At 38.3% G+C, this 22,217-nt stretch overlaps 1 protein-coding gene across 3 annotated transcripts in view; it reads left to right on the forward strand.

Annotated features, from left to right (window-relative positions):
* LOC136739466 (MICOS complex subunit mic25a) overlaps positions 1-22,217 on the forward strand; it is a 182,136-nt gene that overhangs the window by 34,576 nt on the left and 125,343 nt on the right. For 2 of the 3 annotated variants that reach the window (XM_066698362.1, XM_066698363.1), the window contains one exon: positions 5,331-5,414. The exons of the other annotated variant lie outside the window; for it this stretch is intronic. In XM_066698362.1, coding sequence (XP_066554459.1) covers positions 5,331-5,414 — 84 coding nt within the window. The remainder of the gene's footprint in view (positions 1-5,330; positions 5,415-22,217) is intronic. 3 annotated transcript variants of the gene reach the window in all.

A 22,217-nucleotide genomic window follows, 5' to 3' on the forward strand; every position in this document is an offset into this window, starting at 1 on the left:
AACTGAAAGCACACGTTAGTTATTTTTTTACCCAATCATAGATGTTTTTTGTAGCTATGGATTCAAAACCACTTCAACTGAAAGTAGTATGCATGTATAATGTACTTATAAGGCAGTATTTGAGTGGAACCCCCCCCCGAGACGAAAAGTGGAAATGAATCAGATTATCGCTGATGTGCGTCATCGTTGATGACCGTCATCATCGTTGATATACGATAATATAATCTATCCGCACAACCCTAGTCCTAACTACCCTCTTGCCTGCTGCTTAAAGAAGCTCCCCTTTTTAATAAAAATGTCTTGCTTTTGGAAAATGGGTTTCCTAGTGGCAATCATGTGTTCAGATGGTTAGGGGCTCATTATTTTTGCAGGTTATGCCCATGAAATGATCTGGGTAATTTGGCACAGGTCACTGCAATAGGTGAGATCAGTATGGAGTCATTAGTTTACATACCATCGGAAAGGAATTGGAAATCCTTTGTAAAACCTGTTGTTTATTTAATTTTCCTTCCCTTGTCATCCACAGCAAACATAGCTGGTTTACTGGGGCGTTTATAGCAGGTGGAGCCGATGCGTCTGATTCAAGTTGCCTGATGTATCTGTGAAGCAGACCGACTAGAACACTCTGCTTTCTAATCAGGCAGTCCTTAAAGAGACTTCTACTGTACCTTTGAATCTCATTGTACAGGCCCAACTGGGGAAATTGCTTTACTTGGCGCTTAAGTGAAAGTGGGAAGGTTGAGGATTTTAGGCAAACGACATGGTACATTGGCATGCATCAGAGTTTACGCTTTTTTTTTTTTACTGACAATATGGCCGTTAATATTCCAGAATTCCGCCCATATAGAACAACTACCGGACATATGTTTTAAATAGCCATATAATAGCCCACATTTAAACCGCAATAAAACGAATGCTATGATCCAACAGATGTATTTTATTTAAAGTAGTCAGCAGAATGAACTCTTTACAAACTTTGCGAACTGATAAAATAAAATAAATAGCCTTGCTATTGTTAATTAAATACAGACATTAGCCTACATTAAATGTATGTCTCTTTGCATTACAAGCCCGTCAAATTAAATAACTTGAAAATAAGCTAAATGAAGAAGCAATTAGGTCTAAAAAATAAAATATGCTGGTCGGTCCAAATTCCACGTTTGTCAAATTCCTGTTCATTTGTGGCGTGACTTCATTGAATAGAAGTGCTCCGCTGCTTGTGCAAAGTTGAAGCCATCCAACCCCTTGGCACAACTTGCAATTATCATCAGACTTGTCACCTTTTCCTTAGTGAGGTGGTGGCTTCTTAGGGCTGTTTTTATCCTGTTCTGGAGCGAGAATCCACACTCTGCAGGCACACTGGACACAGGAATTGTGCTGGCAATCTTTCCCAGCTTTGCCCAGTTGGGATAGATTCAGTCACTTGATCAAACACTCAGTAATTTCTTACTGTGACAGTGAGTGGAGACTCACTGTTGTCTTGGCAACATATCTTATAGGTCACACAATATTAGGCTATTTAATATGCTATTAATCAATTTATTTATGTATTTTGCATATTTCCCACTGGACATTTAGGCCGTTGATATTTTTATCTCCCGGACAACTACACGTGATACAGGTAAAAAGCCGGCATTTGCCGGCTAACGTAAACCCTGGCATGCATTTCCTCTTTCTTTAAAATAAATCATGGCTGAGCAATGTATGTGCGGATGTTCAGCCTTTGCCATGCAAATGCAGGTGTGGATTAGACCTATACAGCAAATGCCTGTTGATCAGGGACCACAGAGAGAGCTCCCAAAGCCAGATAGAAGAGCCACCCCCCCCCCTTGGCATTAGTGACTTCTTAATTATTGAAGATGGCCAGAGCAAAACGGGGCCAAACAGTTTGGTTGCTAGTGCAGTGAACTTGACCCACTACATTTTTCTAATGATACACCATTACTTGCACACGAGAGAGAAGAAGAAGAAGAAGTGGAGGCCATTTTGTGTATCTATTTGGCAGTAGCTAGTGGAGCCCACTATCATCCAGCCAATTCTTGAAGGATCCAGAAAATGTCAGCTTTAATAACCTGCCCTGGTAGCTTGTTTCAGAGCCCTACAACTTTATGTATAGAAGTTCATCCTGCTTTAAGGCTTTTAGGTGCCTACTCTGTTTTACTTGTGTCCACGGGGGGCTTGAGGTTTCCCTTTGAGGTGACAATACCTGTTAAGGACTTGAATGAATGTCTTTGGTGATGACCGAATTTAATTTATAATGATATGCGTGGTATTTGAAAAGCACTAATTATTGCTGCACCTTTGGAATGCTAGACTGCCGTTGTCATCGCAATCAGTTTTATATTAATGGAAGCAATCTCAAGCAATTTGCCAGGTGTTGCATTTTTTTTTTATTTGTTACACTTTTGAGATTCATTTTCTTACCTTACAGTTCTGCAAATTATATTTGATGAATAATGTGTGGTGCAGTTTTGTAAATTATAGAAGCAAAACATTGAGGGAAAACAAATATTTGAATTGTTATAACTGCAATAAAGATGAATAACGTCTGCTAAAACTAACACAGTCAAAATGGGATTTACGAGAGTAATGAATTTGGGGAATCGATTCACAGAGCACGATTTAAGAACTCATTCCGAATGCATAATTAAATATAAATAATAATAATGATGATATGGGGTAGGTGCAGAAATAATGCTATTAAAAAAACAGGTGCTGCATTTACATAAATTATGGAATTTGAAATATAGTGAATTTTGTCTGTCAATTAGTATGCTTTTCATGATGCTAATATTCAGGATATTAGATAATGTATAGTACTGTGCAAAAGTTTTAGGCAGGTGTGAAACAATGCTGTAAAGGTAAGAATGTTTTCAAAAATAGACATGTTAATAGATTATATTTAGCAATGAAGTAAATGCAAAGTAAGTGGACAGAAGAAAAATCTACATCAAATCAATATTTGGTGTGACCACCCTTTGCCTTCAAAACAGCATCAATTCTTCTAGGTACACTTGCACACTGTTTTTTAGGAACTCGGCAGGTAGGTTGGCCCAAACATCTTGGAGAACTAACCACAGTTCTTCTCTGGATCTAGGCAGCCTCAGTTGCTTCTCTCTCTTCATGTAATCCCAGACAGACTCGATGATGTTGAGATCAGGGCTCTGTGGGGGTCATACCATCACTTCCAGGACTCCTTGTTCTTCTTTACGCTGAATATAGTTCTTAATGACTTTCGCTGTATGTTTGGGGTCGTTGTCATGCTGCAGAATACATTTGGGGCCAATCAGATGCCTGATGGCATTGCATGATGGATAAGTATCTGCCTGTACTTCTCAGCATTGAGGAGACCATTAATCCTGACCAAATCCCCAACTCCATTTGCAGAAATGCAGCCCCAGACTTGCAAGGAACCTCCACCATGCTTCACTGTTGCCTGCAGACACTCATTCGTGTACCGCTCTCCAGCCCTTCAGCGAACAAACTGCCTTCTGCTACAGCCAAATATTTCAGATTTTGACTCATCAGTCCAGAGCACCTGCTGCCATTTTTCTGCACCTCAGTTCCTGCGTTTTCATGCATAATTAAGTTGCTTGGCCTTATTGCCACGTCGGAGGTATGGCTTTTTGGCCACAAGTCTTCCATGAAGGCTACTTCTGACCAGACTTCTCCTGCGTCTACAGTCCTCAGCGTTGCCCTTTTCTTCGTGCTTCTTCAAAGGAGCTTGGACAGCATATCTGGAAACCCCTGTCAGCCTTGAAACTACCTTGTGTCTTGTTGCTGTGCTCAGTCTTGCCATGGTGTATGACTTCAGCAACCTCACCTTGATAGCCAAGTTTGGCTGTTCCTCACCCAGTTTTATTCCTCCTACACAGCTGTTAATGTTTCAGCCTACATATTGAATTGATGATCATCAGCACCTTTATATATATATATATATATATATATATATATATATATATATATATATATATATATATATATATATATAAATTGTTCAATCATACACCTGACTATATGCCTACAAAATCCCTGATTGTACCTAGAACAATTTTAATTTAGATTTTTCTTCTGTTCACTCACTTTGCATTTTGTTAATTGATAAATATAATCCATTAATGTCTATTTTTGAAAGCATTCTTACTTTATAGCATTTTTTCATACCTGCCTAAAACTTTTGCACAGTACTGTATATGTTCCAAATGCTCCTTTTAATGTAATATAGAATTCAGACAATTCAAACACTTCATTATTTACTGTATTGAATTCTGAGTTTTGGTATTACTGGGTAAGTGGCTCTAATATGCTGAACCCATTCAAAAACTAATTAACCGCCCCATTTGTTTTTAAATGTGTTTCTTATGGCTTTTGGACATATTTGCAGTGTCATGAGTTCCATTCACAACGGACTTGGGAGAAATATAGTTAAATAATATTGAATTAACAAATGAAACAGTTTAAGTGGTATGTGTGTGTGCGTGTATGTGTTTAAAATTATATATTTGTCAATTTACATGTCGTTTACATAGTGATGACAATATAACAAAATGGGCTTAACCTGTTTTGAGTTAAGGAGAATAAATCTTCTATTTGTTAGTGACATATTCAAGTTATTTTAGTCCCAGGTCTGATTTCCAGTATACCGGTTCTGATAGGGTTTGGCCAGCATGCAATGGTTTTGTCACCTACATAAGAGTTGTGGCAAGACTATATTTGCCTCAACCTGCATCCACATTTACAGCCACAGAAAATCACAGTGGACTCTGGCAACGTTAGAATCAGACTAGCGACAGTCCCAGTGGTTTCTGAATTTTGGATGTAGGAACCACAGTTGTGCTGATCTGTTCCAAAGCACACCTCAGACTGACTTCATGCAAATTTTACCAGTAGTTGCATGTAATTCCCCCCAACCATCTCTTTAATTCAGTGCAATCTCCTGTACTTTTTGGATGTCTCGCCTTGTTTTTTTTTAATTATGCCTGCATGTGCTTTCTGTCCTATATATAATGCCCATGAAGATTTTTTTTTTTTAACTTTGTTTTGTAATCTCCCCCCCCAATTACACACTGCAAAGCTATTATCGGAGGCTGGCTTCTGTCAAGCTGGCAGTCTCACCTACAGATCATCCTCTGCTGTGTGTATCCCTGTCTGTCTGAAAGCAGGGTTGCGCCCCCCCTTTTTGGTAATACCAAAGCAAATAAAGCAAGCAGGCAAATTTAAAAAAAGAAAGCTAGCAATAAAAAAATATATAGTTTACCAGGGAACTTTGTTTATTTAAACCCTCTGTCTGGCTCCTTCACTGACACCTGGGCTTTGTTCTCTTTTTCTAGGCCAAACAGCTGGAGAGGAAAGATGCCGAGCTCAAACTGCTGGACTCTTTTTATAAGGAGCAGTTGGCCCACCTAGAAAAGAAGGTAAGGATCCCCTCCATCTGACGCCAGTTCGACTGAAAGAACTGAGTGTTATAATGCAGTAGGAAGCCTGCCACATTGACCCGAGACTTTTCACACATTTGGCCTAGTCTGAACTGTCTTGAACTCTGTATCACATTATCACCCACTGATTTGATTATGTATGTCCGCGAGAAGGTATTTAAACCAAAAACACACTCAGTGGGTGGAGTATTGATGTAGAATTGATGAGATTCTGGCCCGGTGGAAAGCGTCAGCGTGTGACGCAACTCAAGCCCCGCCCCCAGAGACACGGAATAAACACGGCAGCGACACAGCTACACCGCTGCGGGACACAGTATTGTCTCTATATTGTTTGAATGTCATCTCGATCTATAGCCTTAAATGTACTGTTACATTTCGCTAGCTCACATCTTTATATATATTATAAAAGTCTAAGCTAAGTAATGACTTATAATGATGTAAACAGTCGATTAAAATAAGTGTGTAGCTGGTAAACTTGCTATTGTTTGTTCTCGTACTAAGTATGATTGAAGTCTGAAATTTAACAGCATGCATTTTACACGTGGAAATTGCATTGTGAAATTGTGAACGGGACCATAACTTTATTAATTATCCGCATTTTGCATTAAAACGATATAAATTTAACCGAAGCAGGTTTCCATTCAAATCAGTGCATTTTAATACGAGACCAGCTGTTTACTATGCAATCCGAAATGCAGTTATATTGAGCTGAGCAGTACGATCACAAATGCCGGCGTTAGAGGTAAAAACTGGGCCGATGCAGAAATGAAAGCGCGGTTTACAATGAGGATGAAGAACAAACTGCAGGAGCGCAGCGCTGCTGTCTGATATCATAGACGCGTCACAGAGGCTGCTTTCCATGCACACGATTTCTTGTGATTTAATGCAGATGTCCTATAATGTATAACAGCACTTTTAAACTTGCAGAACCGAAGATAGACATTTGAAAAGGGAAATCTATGAATTAGATTCCCCATTGAACCAGCACATTTTACATTATTTTAGAAAGCTTTGGCTGCAAAGGGTTAAGATTACTTTCAAATAAAATATAGAACGAACAATAGCCCGTCGGTATTAGTAAGCTGTGATTATAAACACATCGCACACACCTGTAAACAGACCTAATGTGCGGCGTCACTGGTTTGTTTGAGCAGATTTGTTTATTCCCGGCATGCATTTCGTTTAGGCCGCCTTATCGCCCGCATAAGTGACGCACTGAGGCTCCTAAATGCGCAAGTGTGAACGGGGTGTCTGAAAAAATCCGGACTAAATTTGAGGCGGCCCAGGGCCGGCCTAATGAGTGAGAACGGGGTCTTAATCGTGAATTGACTTATTTTAATTTGTAACTCCCAATAAATAATAGAGTTAAGAATAGAATAGAGTTAAGGGCTGTCTAGGAGGATCATCCTTTTATAATGGAGAGCTTCATAACACATAATATAACAGTATTGCAACTCTGTTTGTACGTTACTGTATGTATTGCATGTTCCTAACTTGATCTTTATAACCGCTTCATTGATAAGAGCTTACTTAGACATGTACAGTAAGTAGACCTGACAGTGTGGCTTTCTGTCCAGTCAGCTACAGTCCCTCATAACAAAACTAGTCTATTGAATAAGCAAGAGGTCAAAATCATTATGAATGGTAATATCTCCTTTTCCACAGTAAGTGATTTAACTGGAGACAAAAAAAAAAATCATTATTTTCAAATGTTTCTGCTATAAGTCCACTGTATTCAGATTCAAAGCTTTCCACAAAATGCATGTTTCAGGAAAGTGTCCAAAAAGCCTGGTTCATTTTGAATAAACTAGGAATTCCAATGATGTTTCTAGATTTCCATAAAATTGGCACAGTGTTAGACAATTATTAAAAACGGGAAGAGAATGGAGAAATGTCTTAGCAGTGTGGGAGTAAAATAAAATAAATTAACAAGCCTTCGCTCTCTCGTTTAGCAAGTATTTAATTTAATTTGATTATATTAATGTCATGTAAAGCTTGCAGACCGCAGATCAATAATAATGAAATTTGGTATATCCATAAAACTGGCAGTATTACATGTCCTAATGCACACATGCCCATGTGAGATGTTTCAGTTTGTGCCGCAAAAGTCTTCTACAATGCTTCCAGGAATAAACCCTGCTTGCTGATCCATCTAAGGGTGACTTCTATTCTAATGCCTTGTTACTATGTCTGAGCACCTTGTTGCTATGTGTAAATAAGATTCAATTGAGCACTTCACTTTCACTATTGTAACCTTGGTTGTCCATCAGTTTGAACTCCTTCATAAGTCTACAGCCACTACAAGCTTACAGTTGCCTAATGGACTTAAGCTGTATGTGTTTCTTGTTAAAATACTGCATTCTGTTTGTTATTCCTGCAAGAATCATAGTCAACATTTACACTGAATTACACTGCCAAGCTTATTCAGTTGGCTGGATGTGTGTTTATAGGGTAGAGTTAAGAGTCTGATTAATTGGCTACTTCTGAGGTCGGGGCAATCACATGTTGCCACAGCAACTAATAAAGCATTTGAAACTGTTCCAAAAATATGTCTTTATAAGCTTGGGTTTCAAAATCTGTAAAGAATATATATTTGTGTGTGTATATATGCAAATGTGTGTTACAACCTGATGCATTTAAATGTGATTTTCCCCCCCTTTGATTTACACAACCTACTCCATACTTTGAAGTGGGGAAAAGGCAGGGGGAGACTGGTGAAAAAACAAATAAATTAAAAACAAATACCTATAAACTGTGCATTAGAGCAGTATACAATCCCTTTTTTTTTGACGCTCCTAAATAAGCTCATGTGCAACCAATTCTTCGGAATTCACACAATAATTTGAATGGAGTCTGTCTGTGTGCAATAAAGGTATTTCACATGATTTCAGATTTAAATGCACCTGTCTTGGGAAGGTCTCACAGTTGGGTAGTGCATTAGTCAGAGACACCAACACCAAGAGGCCAATGACAACTCCTGAAAGATCTATAGTATTCCATGGCTGAAATGGTAGAAACTGTCCATGTGACAGTAGCTCAGCTACACTACAAATCTGGCCTGTATGGTATTGATGCAAGAAGGAAGACATTTCTGGAAAAATGTAAAATCACACTTGGAATTTGCTAGAAGATATGCCAAAAGATTTGTGGTCTGATGAAACCAAAAGTGAACTATGTCGCCTAAATGCTAAGCATCGTGTCTGGTACAAACCCAACACAGGTAACACCATCCCTACTGTGAAGCACGGTGGTGGCAGCATCATGTCATGGGGATGCTTTGCATTATCTGGGACTGGGAGTCGAGGTAGAGGGCAAAATGGATGGAGCTAAATACAGGGAAATCCTTGAGGAAAATCTGCTTCAGTCAGGAGTAAAACTGATAGATCTTTATTCAAGATGGCAGTTGTTGCTGTTCTTTGTATTGTATGCAAGGTTCTGTGAGAAATAACACTAGATCCAAATCAATTCATTGAACTTTGTAAAAAACACTATTATATATGTCTTATCTTAGTGTTATTTGATTGTGATAGGTAAAACACAATTGCATTCAAGAGGGTTAAAGATGCGGTAGTAAATAAAGGAGACAATATGCAACAGAGCACTTAGAATCACAAGATGAAAATTTGGTTTGGAAAATGTAATACGATTTAATGCAATTTATGCAATGTTAAAGTGCTTAAAGAGAGATTACATTTGAAACTTTTGTCCTAGGGTCCACCCAGTATACAAAAACATAAGTATATACTTAATGTTATCAGACTGTAAATAAACCAGATAAAATGTTATCCATGGAGAGTCACTGATCACTGAGTCTTTTTCCACCCATTTCTCTATTTAGTTCTCTTATTTTTGTATGTGGACTTCTCAGATGCAGTTAGTTTGAAAAGGTCTACTTAACTTTTTTTTTGACTGTTTTTTCTTTTGTTTTGTCTCCATTTCGCCTATTTGAAAAACCGACATTTTTAAATCCAGACTTCCCTTTCACGGTGTGCTTGCACGATTGCTTCTTTGCTTCAAATCGCATATGATTATTTCCTTTTATTTTTGTCATGCTGTGTTTTCTTTTATGGTGCTTTGAAAACACTGTTAGTGCCTTTTTCTCAAAGTGCTCTGTATTCAGCTGTGAAAAAACGGTAATCCATGGTGACCTACCAAAAGTAGTGTCTTTCATAATAAAAATTGTACACAAATAGGCCTCGGAGCATTTAAAGAATCCGATAACACTTGCAGTTACAAAAGGCATGAGGCCTTGAAAGACTGCTTACTGTGGAAGACCACTTTCTAATCACCCTGTTTCTTTTGTCAGCATAATAAGTGACCAGGCAAACTCGCTTTACAGAATCTTCTCTTTCTTTCATGCTTTTCAAAATTTAGTGTTTTTCTCCTCCCTGCCACCCCCTCCCCCCATCCCCCAAGTTCTTTATGAAGGCCTTGACATTTCCAGTGCATAAAAGGCACGAAGCAAAGCGCACAAAAACATAAAAAACAATTGTTTGCAAAACTTTTAAGCTTTTTTTCTTTTCACAGAGCACACGCATTCGAAGATGCCTTGTGGCCAAGGAAAATAATAAAAATCCTGCACTTGCTGTTGAGGATCTGATCTGCCCTTCCAAACTGGGCTCTGTGTAGCATCTCTTGCTTTGCAGTGAGCATCACAGATTTGGGAAATTAATAGCTTTCCCCTTTGTGCCGGTACTGAGCGGGTATTAATTTAAATGGGTGCAGAACGTCGACGACTTCTTCCATCACACTTAGTCATTTGATTTATATAGCTTGCTGCACTGCTAGTTTTTGCACTGGTTAATGTCAGGTGTCGAACAGAGCTTCTCATTGAATCTTTCATGAAAGGTATGTTCGAATGCAGTGGGGTCACTATTTTACGATTACAATCGTTCAACTAAATAGAACTTACAGGCCACTTTCTCCACAGTCTCGAGTCCCTACACCTTCTTGGTGGTCAATACCCACCATAAGCCTATCCTGGTTCTATTCTGACAAGCACATACATGTCCAAGACCATATATGTCCAATACAGAAAGCATCACAGTTAATTTATGTGCACCTCCAGTATGAAACTTTAACAAAGAAAACAACCACCAGAACACAATCTCGAGAACACAAAACTATTTGCCATTCTCCACAGTAACAATAATAAGTGACAAAACAGAAATGTACTAGACCTTTTCACCCAGAGCGTCTTGAAAGTGTGTGGGGTCCGCACAGTCTAAGCTGTAACATTTTATTTTTACATTGGACTAGCTCTATTTTTTCCAAGTCATGGAGTTTTTAAATGGTCATTGGTAACAACTACATCTTGTATGTTTTATGTTTGGACTTCTACTTGGTTTTCCTGAGATATTGTACTTCTGTAAGTCTGTCAGCCTCGTCTCTCTGTTTATAGTATTGTATAGTTTTGTATGTAGTCTTTTACAATATACCTATTGGTCACCGCTAGGTTCCCTACCAATAGCATTCACAGACAAGGTCTCTTGTTCAGATTGCCTGCAAGATTTAGAAGCCATCTCTTAAGCCAAGCTTTAGAAGATGACTTGCATTGCTGTGCAGAAACCCAGAACGTCTTGCATGCATGCATATTTTGAGTGCAAGTTTGTAATTTGTATGTTGATGGTTTGATTTGGTCTAGACCCTAATCTAAACCGCAGATAAAGATACAAATAAGTCTCTCGTGCAGTTCTTGTACTCATATTTGTTTTCATTTATAGTAAGAAGAGAATTGTCTTGCTGATAAAGAAGTACTTTTAATGATGCAATAGCATTTAACAAAATGAAACCAGTAACTAATTAAAAATAAAATGCTAACTTTTAAGATATCACAGTGACAAATGTTTCATTACTTTGTATTTACACCTTTTGCATTTCATAGAGCTTCTTCTGATCATGCTACCAGTGTAAGATTTGCTTTCTTATTACCAGACCTCTTTTTAGAACAGCTGAATAACACTGCTTTACTATTTTATAAAAATATTCTCTCTTACATTTCATACAAATCTTGCAATTTCATGAAAAGCATTGCACTGAAATGTTTTGGCCGTATTTATCATCTACCTACATCATCTTAATTAGTATTTAATATATCACTTTTCATTATTTTTTTTTAAGTGCTTTGAAATAATTGTCTGTGGGACTTATTTTAGTGTTTCAAACTTCTTTAAGATTAAACTCGGCAATTAATGGAGGTTGTCAAAAGCTACCGATGCATTTGATCCGAATCTGTACCATATCCCTGACAGGAACATTTGGTACACTAATCCACCTCTGTTTATCTGCTTCCATTTCTACCTGAGTGAAATATTCTGTGCATCCCCCTCAAGTCTTTTTTTTTTTGCATTTGGGCTCTTTCCTAAAAAATCATTGTGTTGCATTAAGAATGATAATCACAGCATTTGTCAAGGGCATTTTCCGGGTTCAACCTTTAATCTCTGCTACCCAACCTCCCTCCCCGCTTTTAAACAGCTCTTTTCCCAGGTTTATATCCCGTCTCTCAAGCTGGTTACCCCAAGGCCTGAACTGGTCCTCTCTGCAATTAATTGTGACCCCTCAATTGCATGAGCAATGAGCACACCCTGCCAAGGCCATGGGGTTATGTGTGCAAGGCTTTGAGAAAGAGATTATTTCTATTTTTAACCCTTTCTCTGTCCTCCTCCATCACTTGACACACAGGCAATAGAAGCAGTTGGAGTGACACCATGTGACATTCTCTTAAACGGAGTATTGTCATAGCAGCACTTTAAAGAGAGATGCGTTTCTGTAATTTCAAAGAACAGAGGGATATTCCTTAAACCTCATTCTATAGCTCTCTACAAAGGCTGCTTTAGACCACACTCTGCTTTCTTGATCACTCCTGGAGTGTTTGTTATACTCTAGAGTTGAAAGGTAGGGAATTAAAAAATAAATGCTTTTTCCCCTTCAGTAAATAGAATATAATTGGATATGTGCATTTCTTAACAACTGGGTACATTTGGCCTGTGTAGAATGCAGTTGCTAATTAGGTTAGTGGTAGCTCTTTTACCTGATGGTAAAAGCCATATGCTTTTGTTGATCTGAATAACAGAAAGCTATGCTATTGGTTTGAGTATTTGTCCGTGGACTGCTTAGTAAATTATCAATGAATTTGAAGATTCACCTTCTCTTCCCAAAATATAGTTTTTAGAAGTATTGTGTGGATCATGCGATATGATGGTAAATTGCAGAAATAAAACGCCCTTCTTTATTTGTAGTTGGTATTTCAAAACATTAAACATTTCTTTAATGTGGCAGAATAAAACTCCTTGCTCCTCCATTGCAATGTGAATATTGAACTCTCTTGAAGACAGTCTTCTTTTTCATGTTTTAGAGGCTAGTATAAATGAGGTCTTTACAAAGCTTGAGTCTAGATGTTAATGGTGAACTAATGCAGTTCCTAAAATGTTGAATTGTATGCATCTTTATGTGTCATTATAGTGTATAATTTCGATGTATAGTGCTTTTTCCAGTTTGATTCTATCTATTAATAATAATTATATATTATTATGGAAAAAGACGTAAAGACACATAAAAACAGAACTTTAGGATCCGTGCTAGTTCCCCTTTAAGGTATGTAATGAAAGAACAGAGGGGAAAACAACTAGCACTTGGTTATATGTACAGTTTTGTATTACTTTGCACATTTGTCCGCCTACCCTACTTACTCCCTGTAGCTAAGTAAGCATGACGTTTTAAATCGCTAAATAATTATAAACCAATTTAAGATAAGTAAGTAGATTATATATTTCAGTGCGTAGTTTCTTAACTAATAAACAGACTGCTAGTTTAAAAAAAATAATAAAAAATAAAGTTAAAATGATGATTTCCCATCTGCAGGCTTCTGGCTGACAGAACTGAGTACTGGAGGGTCTTAATGTGTGATTTGGAAGCAGCTGTTGCACAATTGTCATTCAAGTTACCCTGAAATGAACAGCGTGTTTTGCGGCAGACTTACACAAAAAGTAGTATTATAACAGAAGTGTTTTGATTTCAGAATTTATTTTATTAAAACCCCATGCTAATCCAAAAGCTGTGTGAATGTTCCTGGAAGGTAATTTAATTATTTCCAAATAACTTCTTCTGGAGATGATTAAAATAAGTGTGTAGATTATGTATGTATGTATGCATTTATTTATTTATTTATTTTTGAGAATCATACATACAGTGCATCCGGAAAGTATTCACAGCGCTTCACTTTTTCCACATTTTATGTTACAGCCTTATTCCAAAATTGATTAAATTCATTATTTTCCTCAAAATTCTATAAACAATACCCCATAATGACAACATGAAAAAAGTTGTTTTGAAATCTTTGCAAATTTACTAAAAATAAACAAAAAAAGCACATGTACATAAGTATTCACAGCCTTTGCGACACTCAAAATTGAGCTCGGGTGCATCCTGTTTCCACTGATCATCCTTGAGATGTTTCTACAACTCTGATTGAAGTCAGTTGATTGGACATGATTTGGAAAGGCACACACCTGTCTATATAAGGTCCCACAGTTAACAGTGCATGTCAGACCACAAACCAAGCCATGAAGTCCAAGGAATTGTCTGTAGACCGCCGAGACAGGATTGTATCGAGCCACGTACCTGGGGAAGGGTACAGAAAAATGTCTGCAGCATTGAAGGTCCCAATGAGCACAGTGGCCTCCATCATCCGTAAATGGAAGACGTTTGGAACCACCAGGACTCTTCCTAGAGCTGGCCGCCCGGCCAAACTGAGCGATCGGGGGACAGGGGCCTTTGTCAGGGAGGTGACCAAGAACCCAATGGTCACACTGACAGAGCTCCAGCGTGTCTCTGTGGAGAGAGGAGAACCTTCCAGAAGAACAACCATCTCTGCAGCACTCCACCAATCAGGCCTGTATGGTAGAGTGGCCAGACGGAAGCCACTCCTCAGTAAAAGGCACATGACAGCCCGCCTGGAGTTTGCCAAAAGGCACCTGAAGGACTCTCAGACCATGAGAAACAAAATTCTCTGGTCTGATGAAACAAAGATTGAACTCTTTGGCCTGAATGGCAAGCGTCATGTCTGGAGGAAACCAAGCACCGCTCATCACCTGGCCAATACCGTCACACACAGTGAAGCATGGTGATGGCAGCATCATGCTGTGGGGATGTTTTTCAGCGGCAGGAACTGGGAGACTAATCAGGATTGAGGAAAAGATGAATGCAGCAATGTACGGAGACATCCTTGATGTAAACCTGCTCCAGAGCGCTCTGGACATCAGACTGGGGTGAAGGTTCATCTTCCAACAGGACAACGACCCTAAGCTCACAGCCAAGATAACAAAGGAGTGGCTACAGGACAACTGTCCTTGTGTGGCCCAGCCAGAGCCCAGACTTGAACCTGATTGAACATCTCTGGAGAGATCTGAAAATGGCTGTGCACCGACGCTCCCCATCCAACCTGATGGAGCTTGAGAGGTCCTGCAAAGAAGAATAGGAGAAACTGCCCAAAAATAGGTGTGCCAAGCTTGTAGCATCAAACTCAAAAAGACTTGAGGCTGTAATTGGTGCCAAAGGTGCTTCAATAAAGTATTGAGCAAAGGCTGTGAATACTTATGTACATGTGCTTTTTTTGTTTTTTATATTTAATAAATTTGCAAAGATTTCAAACAAACTTCTTTCACATTGTCATTATGGGGTATTGTTTTGTAGAATTTTGAGGAAAATAATGAATTGAATCAATTTTGGAATAAGGCTGCAACATAACAAAATGTGGAAAAAGTGAAGCGTTGTGAGTACTTTTCGGATGCACTGTATAGAAACAAGAATGTTTGATTGACTGTTTATGTATTCCTAATTTATTTATTTATTTTTTGGAGCAATTACTTTTTAGTTTATTTGAAATCGACAATTATTTTTCATCTTCTCCCACTATGCCAATTGTGCTAATGCATCTTGGCTCATTACCACGTCCCCGCCACTACACTTGGTGAAGGCGAGGAAGTACTACTGGGCTCCTCCAATCCCAGCCATCTTTGAGCCACCTGTTATTTTATGCACTGCAGGCTATACAGCCCGCAAGGGAGGTGGAACTGCAGACATGCAGGCGCCCAGGTAGCCAGCAGGGGATGCTCGTTAGTAAAGAGCCGAGAGATACCCCACCGATTTAGCCCTCCCTAACCCGGGTGGCGCTGTCCACTGAGCACTCCTGGTCACAATGAGCAAGTTACGTGAGTTGGGATCAATGCAAGTAAATGACTTCTGCTTAAAATAATTATTGCCTTTAATTAAATTGCCATCTAATTTGCTCTAATACCACAATATTGGCTTTGATTATACTTAAGTCAGATGTTTTCTGGTAAAATAAAAAATAATGTGTACAGGTCACCAGAGATTTTCCAGATTGTGTACACTAATAATTGAAATATAATTTAATAATACAACTAACTTCAAGAGCAACACAATCTTAATTTTATTTTGTTTGTTATTTTAGGGCAGCCAGTTAGTATTATACAGATTAACTTAAGAAACAGCTGAAGATGTGTACTGTTCATTAAGTGATTGTGTGGAATTAGCAGACATGAGTTTGCCGTAGTATTTGTTGTGCTCTTCCAAATCCGCATATTGTTAATATTTAATTGAACTTTATTTAGCTTCTCTATTCCTTTTTTCTTTTTTTTGGTATTCAATGAATGGAGTTGGATTTCTCAATGATTTTCAGTGTTTTGATTTACCTCGCATGTTGAACAAGAGCTTTTGTGTTTCTGAAAGATGCATTGAAATTTGTCGAAGTTGTAGATTTCAATTACTAAATTAGGCTGAGCCATTTTCATGCAAGACCAGATGTCACGATTTGAAACTGTGATACATATGTGACTGCCCCCTATTAAGTCACACAGGAACATTTACTGTTAATTAACTAATTTCATTGTGTTTTAGTCTGTAATAACCTTCACAATTCTGTTCACTGTGGTGCAAAAGTTTGGAATTTGGCCATTGGTTTAATGATTCTCAGCTCTGAATGCTCTCTGTAAAATATAGAACATTAAAATAAATGAAAACATCAAAACATCATAATAGAGCACTTCACATCCACTATTCCCATAGAATCCTTAACATGGGAACACAATTGTGAACACGAGGGGCTTCAGCAACTGGGTGAAAAACCCTCTCGAGACTTTCAAGGAAGATTTTCCAGGAGTTTGGGGTTTAGAAACAGTGGTGCCCTACAGACAGCTACTTAATGGTTGACTTTACCTTCTGGCATAGAGCCTAACTTTGACTGTGATCTATAATGAAACTTATACCCAGTCAGGTTTTTATTTAGAATAGTGTAAAGTGGCTTTTTAAAATTAATGACACTGTCATAAGGTACAGTTTTGTAATGCACATTTTTGCAGGTAGATTGCAGTTTTGGTTCTGGACTAGGTCAAGGTAAAGTATCCTTTGGAAACTAAGTGGCAACATAGCGGGGGAAAGATCAAGTCCTGGTGATGTACGTCTTGTTAGAATTTGTCCGCTTTTTACACTCTTTCCTTGTTACAGTCATTAGGTGCAACAGAGAACAATATTTTTTTGTATAATAGATGAAAACGATAAACTTTGTTACCCATGTAAAAATATTGTGCTGTTCAGACTGTACCTGCAATACAGCAGCCTGATCTTCTGTTCTCCTCAGCACTCTTGCTCTTACGTCTTATTAAACTATGCTTCCTTATGCTCTGGCTTAATTATGTATTGTTAACACTTCTATTGTTTTACTGTAAGTTTTCCAATGCCTAACCCCTCCCTCTAGCACATATCTAGGACTTAACTGTATTATATCTGCACTTGTTAGCTCATTGTACTGGGATGTATGCTTATTGTATTTTGTCCTGAAAGTATGTAATGCTTTGAAATGTTTGTCTAAACTGTAAGTTGCCTTGGTTAAGGGCATCTGCTAATAAATAAATAAAAATATCAATGAAGAAAACTTGGCTGCTGATATGAGCATCTTCCTGAGACAATGCCGGCCAAATCCTTGAAGGACTTCTCAGTTTAGTCAGAATCTAGTTTTCAGGAAGTTGCACGTCATTCATTGAACAAGTCAACACATTTTATGTGTCTGAACCTGGTGTCTGTGTTGAATGAGATGTGTGTTTGCTTCCTCATAATTATAAATCCTCAACTGGCAGAGGCAGCATATAGATCAAGCATTGTGAAATACTGGCCCTTTCAGCCTATCCCAGTCCAGGATTTTGGACCCAGCTTTTGAAATTGATGAAATAGATCAATTTAGCTACATATTTAAGTTGCTAGTTGTAAGAAAGACCTGCATTGAAATGGATTAGAAGGGCCAGTGTTTAACTATCCCTGCTGTAGATAAATGAGAGCAATTGAAACTGTACTCAGCTACTACAGGGCCAGATTAAAAATCTGCCAGGGCAATAAACTGAATATGGTAGGTGGAATAGGACTGTAACCAAGCTGTACCAGAGATAATTTTCAAGGTATTTCAGTGTTCCATGGTTGACCACAATTAAGACTTGATAAATCCAATAAGCTGAGGAAAGTGCACCCCTGTATAAACTGTTCTATTGTGATTCTGTTAGTTAGGTACTGTCAGTACCTTTCCTGGGCATGAAGGAAAAGGTCAGCAAGGCCTGTAATGATGGCAGGGCACAGTGGTCATTTGTCTGTGTGGAAATTACATGAATTACTGATACCATGTAGTGTAGGGTTGAGGTCTAAATAACTACAGGAATGTCAGTTTTTAGATGTCAAGTGAGAAATCTAAAATCGTGACATCTGACATTGTGTAAATACAGGTTTGTATGTTCACTGTACTGCATTCTTGATAACCTTGTATGTGGCTTGGATAAAGGCATTCACATTCATTATAATACATGAAGGAAAGAGTTTTGAGAATAGTTCAAGGTGTATAGGCTCTTTGTTTTGCCATTGTTCAGATCAAGAAGACACCCTTGTTCAATTTTAGCAAAGCAATCTATGAATAGCTTTATATTGCACATCTATTGTAATAGCAACTCTGTCCTCCATCAAAATAATACTGGCTGTAAAGTTGGATACGTAGGGCACTCGTCAAGACATACCAACTCTTAGACCTTTTGCTTAGCTCATGTTACACCACTAGCACAAGAGAACTTAACTTCTGTCACATTGGAAGAAACTGACTGTGGTTGGGGAAAAAAAACATGAGGAAAAAACACTAAAACATACATAAAAAGGAGGAAAACACATGAAAATGAGATGTCTTTGTCCTCCAGTTGAGTTTATCCTTGATTGACCCTTTCAGTATTAAGAAAAATGCTTAGCCTGCAATGGTCAGTGAAACAGGGCAGAATCGCTGGAGTAACTATCGGTAAATGAAGTTAGATGCATTCTCCTAGATTTATGTTATTTAACTTCTCTTTCTTCAGCAGCCTGGTGTGAAGCGTTCCAGCTGCTTTTCAAGTCCTGTTCTCTTATCTCTTGCTCACAGCACTCTGGGTATTTAACATTTAAGTAAACGTTTTACATGCTATAGTAAATGGGACTGCATATTGCTGCCATGCTTGAAAGAAGAAGGTGATTGGAAATGGGCTCGTTTTAGATATATATATCTTTATTTATACTTCACCATTTCTCTTTCTTCCCAAGAGCTGACCTGCATTTCTATGAGGCAATGGGGAGGGAGCAGAGAGAGAGGCTCGATGTGATAGTTGTTCCTGCTTCCTTTTATCACCCCCCTCAAAAGCTTTCTTTTAGGTCTTTTGAAAAATTGCAGTCATTGTAAAACTGGCAGACCTAAAATAAAAAACCGCATTAAAAAAAATATATATACACATTAAATTCTTCATGGAATAATTTTAAATTGAATGCTAGTTTCCAAACCGTCAGTGCCCGTCTTTTATTGGCCTTCAATAAAGAATAACTATAATAAACTGATACATAGGCAAAGAGCTATCATATCTTTAGTCTTTATCATTTATGTTTATAGCTATTTATAACCTCTCTGTATTAAAGTATGATAAATACTTAAAACTGTTCTTGTGTCACATAAATATAATAAAGAGCTTAACTACTCAGTTTCTGTGTTGCCAGCCATTTCGATTTGGAATACATTAAGGACATCAGGTGGAAAAATGAACTGGTTTGGTCCATGTTATATTATTATGAATTTTATATACACAATCTGGTCACAGAAGCTTATTTTTTATTTTTTGAAATTCAAACTAACTCACTTATGTAGCTCACTTATTACTCAGTAAGGCTAGAGTCCTCTGAGCATTTCTGAGTTACCTTTTACTGATCCCTTCAAAGTATTTAAAGTAACAACCTTCTTTGGCTTTCCTTGTGCTAAAGTGTAGAACCTCAGTCCAGTAACCTATTCACATTTTGCAAGTGCAATATATAGTCTGTTTAAACTGGTCCTGAAAAACTGAGGAATTTAGTTTACATCTAACCTGTGTATCTACATTCTCTCCACAGTATCTGTGAATGCATGTGGCACTATGCCAAGCTAATCCCCACCAGTCCCTCACTGAAAGTTGAAGACGGCAAGATTAATTTGTAATTGAAGTTGAAATGTAAATATAGCTGTAACTGGCATTTGTTTATTGTTCCCTCACCTTGCTGTAACCTTGCAAAATATCATTTGTAACCAGTTGTTGACATGCCGTCACGTTTGATGTGATTTGACAATAGTATTAATGTATTTGCCATAGACTTTCATGAAAGAAGGCACCAACAAGAAGAAAGCATATGATTAGCAAAATTACATGTTTAAAATAATAGCAAGGAGGAGGACAAGGAAAATGGATGCACACATTTTATTTGTGTATGTATGTATTTATTTATTCATTCTCTTAACTGTAGGTGTTAGTAATCACTTCTTTCTTTATTCATTTATTTTATTATAAATACACAATGGATGTTCCAAGTTCAGATTTTTTAAATTCTTGTTTTAACAAGAGAGGTCATTTAGGCCTATACACTCACACATGTAAATGAAAAATGAAGCAGAACAAATATATAGTCATGCAAAATAGTTGAGAAAACTGTTGAAAACAGTCCATTTAATTAATTTTTACGTATCTTTAATGTACAGTGCACATAAAGAATCAGGGTGGGTAACAATCACAGTTGAGGAATTACCACAAAGTGCATGCTTAAAATGATCATACACATGGGAATCTAGGAATTTGTACTCGACATTCTGGATTCAGAACATTTTTTTTCAGGGGGCAAGGGTAGGAAAAATAATAACTGTACCAATTCTTGAAACAGAATTTGCAGCAGGGCAAAGTGAGAATATCAGTGAGTAATATTCTCACTTGGCTGGACCTGGACTAGTGCTGGACCTAAATTTCCAATTGGAGATGATGTACAATACTGTGTAAAAGTTTTAGGCAGGTGTGAAAAAATGCTGTAAAGTAAGAATACTTTCAAAAATAGACATGTTAATAGATTATAATTATCAATTAACTAAATGCAAAATGAGTGAACAGAAGAAAAATCTACATCCAATCCATATCTGGTGTGACCACCCTTTGCCTTCAAAACAGCATCAGTTCTTTTAGGTACACTTGCACAAAGTCAGGGATTTTGTAAGCATATAGTCAGGTGTATGATTAAACAATTATACCAAACAGGTGCTAATGATCATCAATTCAATATGTAGGTTGAAACACAATCATTAACTGAAACAGAAACGGCTGTGTAGGAGGAATAAAACTGGGTGAGAAACAGCCAAACTCTGCTAACAAGGTGAGGTTGCTGAAGAGTTTACTGTCAAAAGTCATACAGCATGGCAAGACTGAACACAGCAACAAGACACAAGGTAGTTATACTGCATCAGCAAGGTCTCTCCCAGGCAGAAATGTCAAGGCAGACAGGGGTTTCCAGATGTGCTGTCCAAGGTCTTTTGAAGAAGCACAAAGAAACGGGCAACGTTGAAGACCGTAGACGCAGTGGTCGGCCAAGGAAACTTACTGCAGCAGATGAAAGACACATCATGCTTACTTCCCTTCGCAATCGGAAGATGTCCAGCAGTGCCATCAGCTCAGAATTGGCAGAAAACAATGGGACCCTGGTACACCCATCTACTGTCCGGAGAAGTCTGGTCAGAAGTGGCCTTCATGGAAGACTTGTGGCCAAAAAGCCATACCTCCGATGTGGCAATAAGGCCAAGCAACTCAATTATGCATGAAAACACAGGAACTGGGGTGCAGAAAAATGGCAGCAGGTGCTCTGGACTGATGAGTCAAAATCTGAAATATTTGGCTGTAGCAGAAGGCAGTTTGTTCGCTGAAGGGCTGGAGAGCGGTACACAAATGAGTGTCTGCAGGCAACAGTGAAGCATGGTGGAGGTTCCTTGCAAGTCTGGGGCTGCATTTCTGCAAATGGAGTTGGGGATTTGGTCAGAATTAATGGTCTTCTCAATGCTGAGAAGTACAGGCAGATACTTATCCATCATGCAGTACTATCAGGGAGGCATCTGATTGGCCCCAAATGTATTCTGCAGCATGACAACGACCCCAAACATACAGCGACAGTCATTAAGAACTATCTTCAGCGTAAAGAAGAACAAGGAGTCCTGGAAGTGATGGTATGGCTCCCACAGAGCCCTGATCTCAACATCATCGAGTCTGTCTGGGATTACATGAAGAGAGAGAAGCAACTGAGGCTGCTTAGATCCACAAAAGAACTGTGGTTAGTTCTCCAAGATGTTTGAGCCAACCTACCTGCCGAGTTCCTAAAAAAACGTGTGCAAGTGTACCTAGAAGAATTGATGCTGTTTTGAAGGCAAAGGGTGGTCATACC

Source organism: Amia ocellicauda, chromosome 3, assembly GCF_036373705.1.
Source record: "Amia ocellicauda isolate fAmiCal2 chromosome 3, fAmiCal2.hap1, whole genome shotgun sequence".
NCBI lineage: Eukaryota > Metazoa > Chordata > Actinopteri > Amiiformes > Amiidae > Amia > Amia ocellicauda.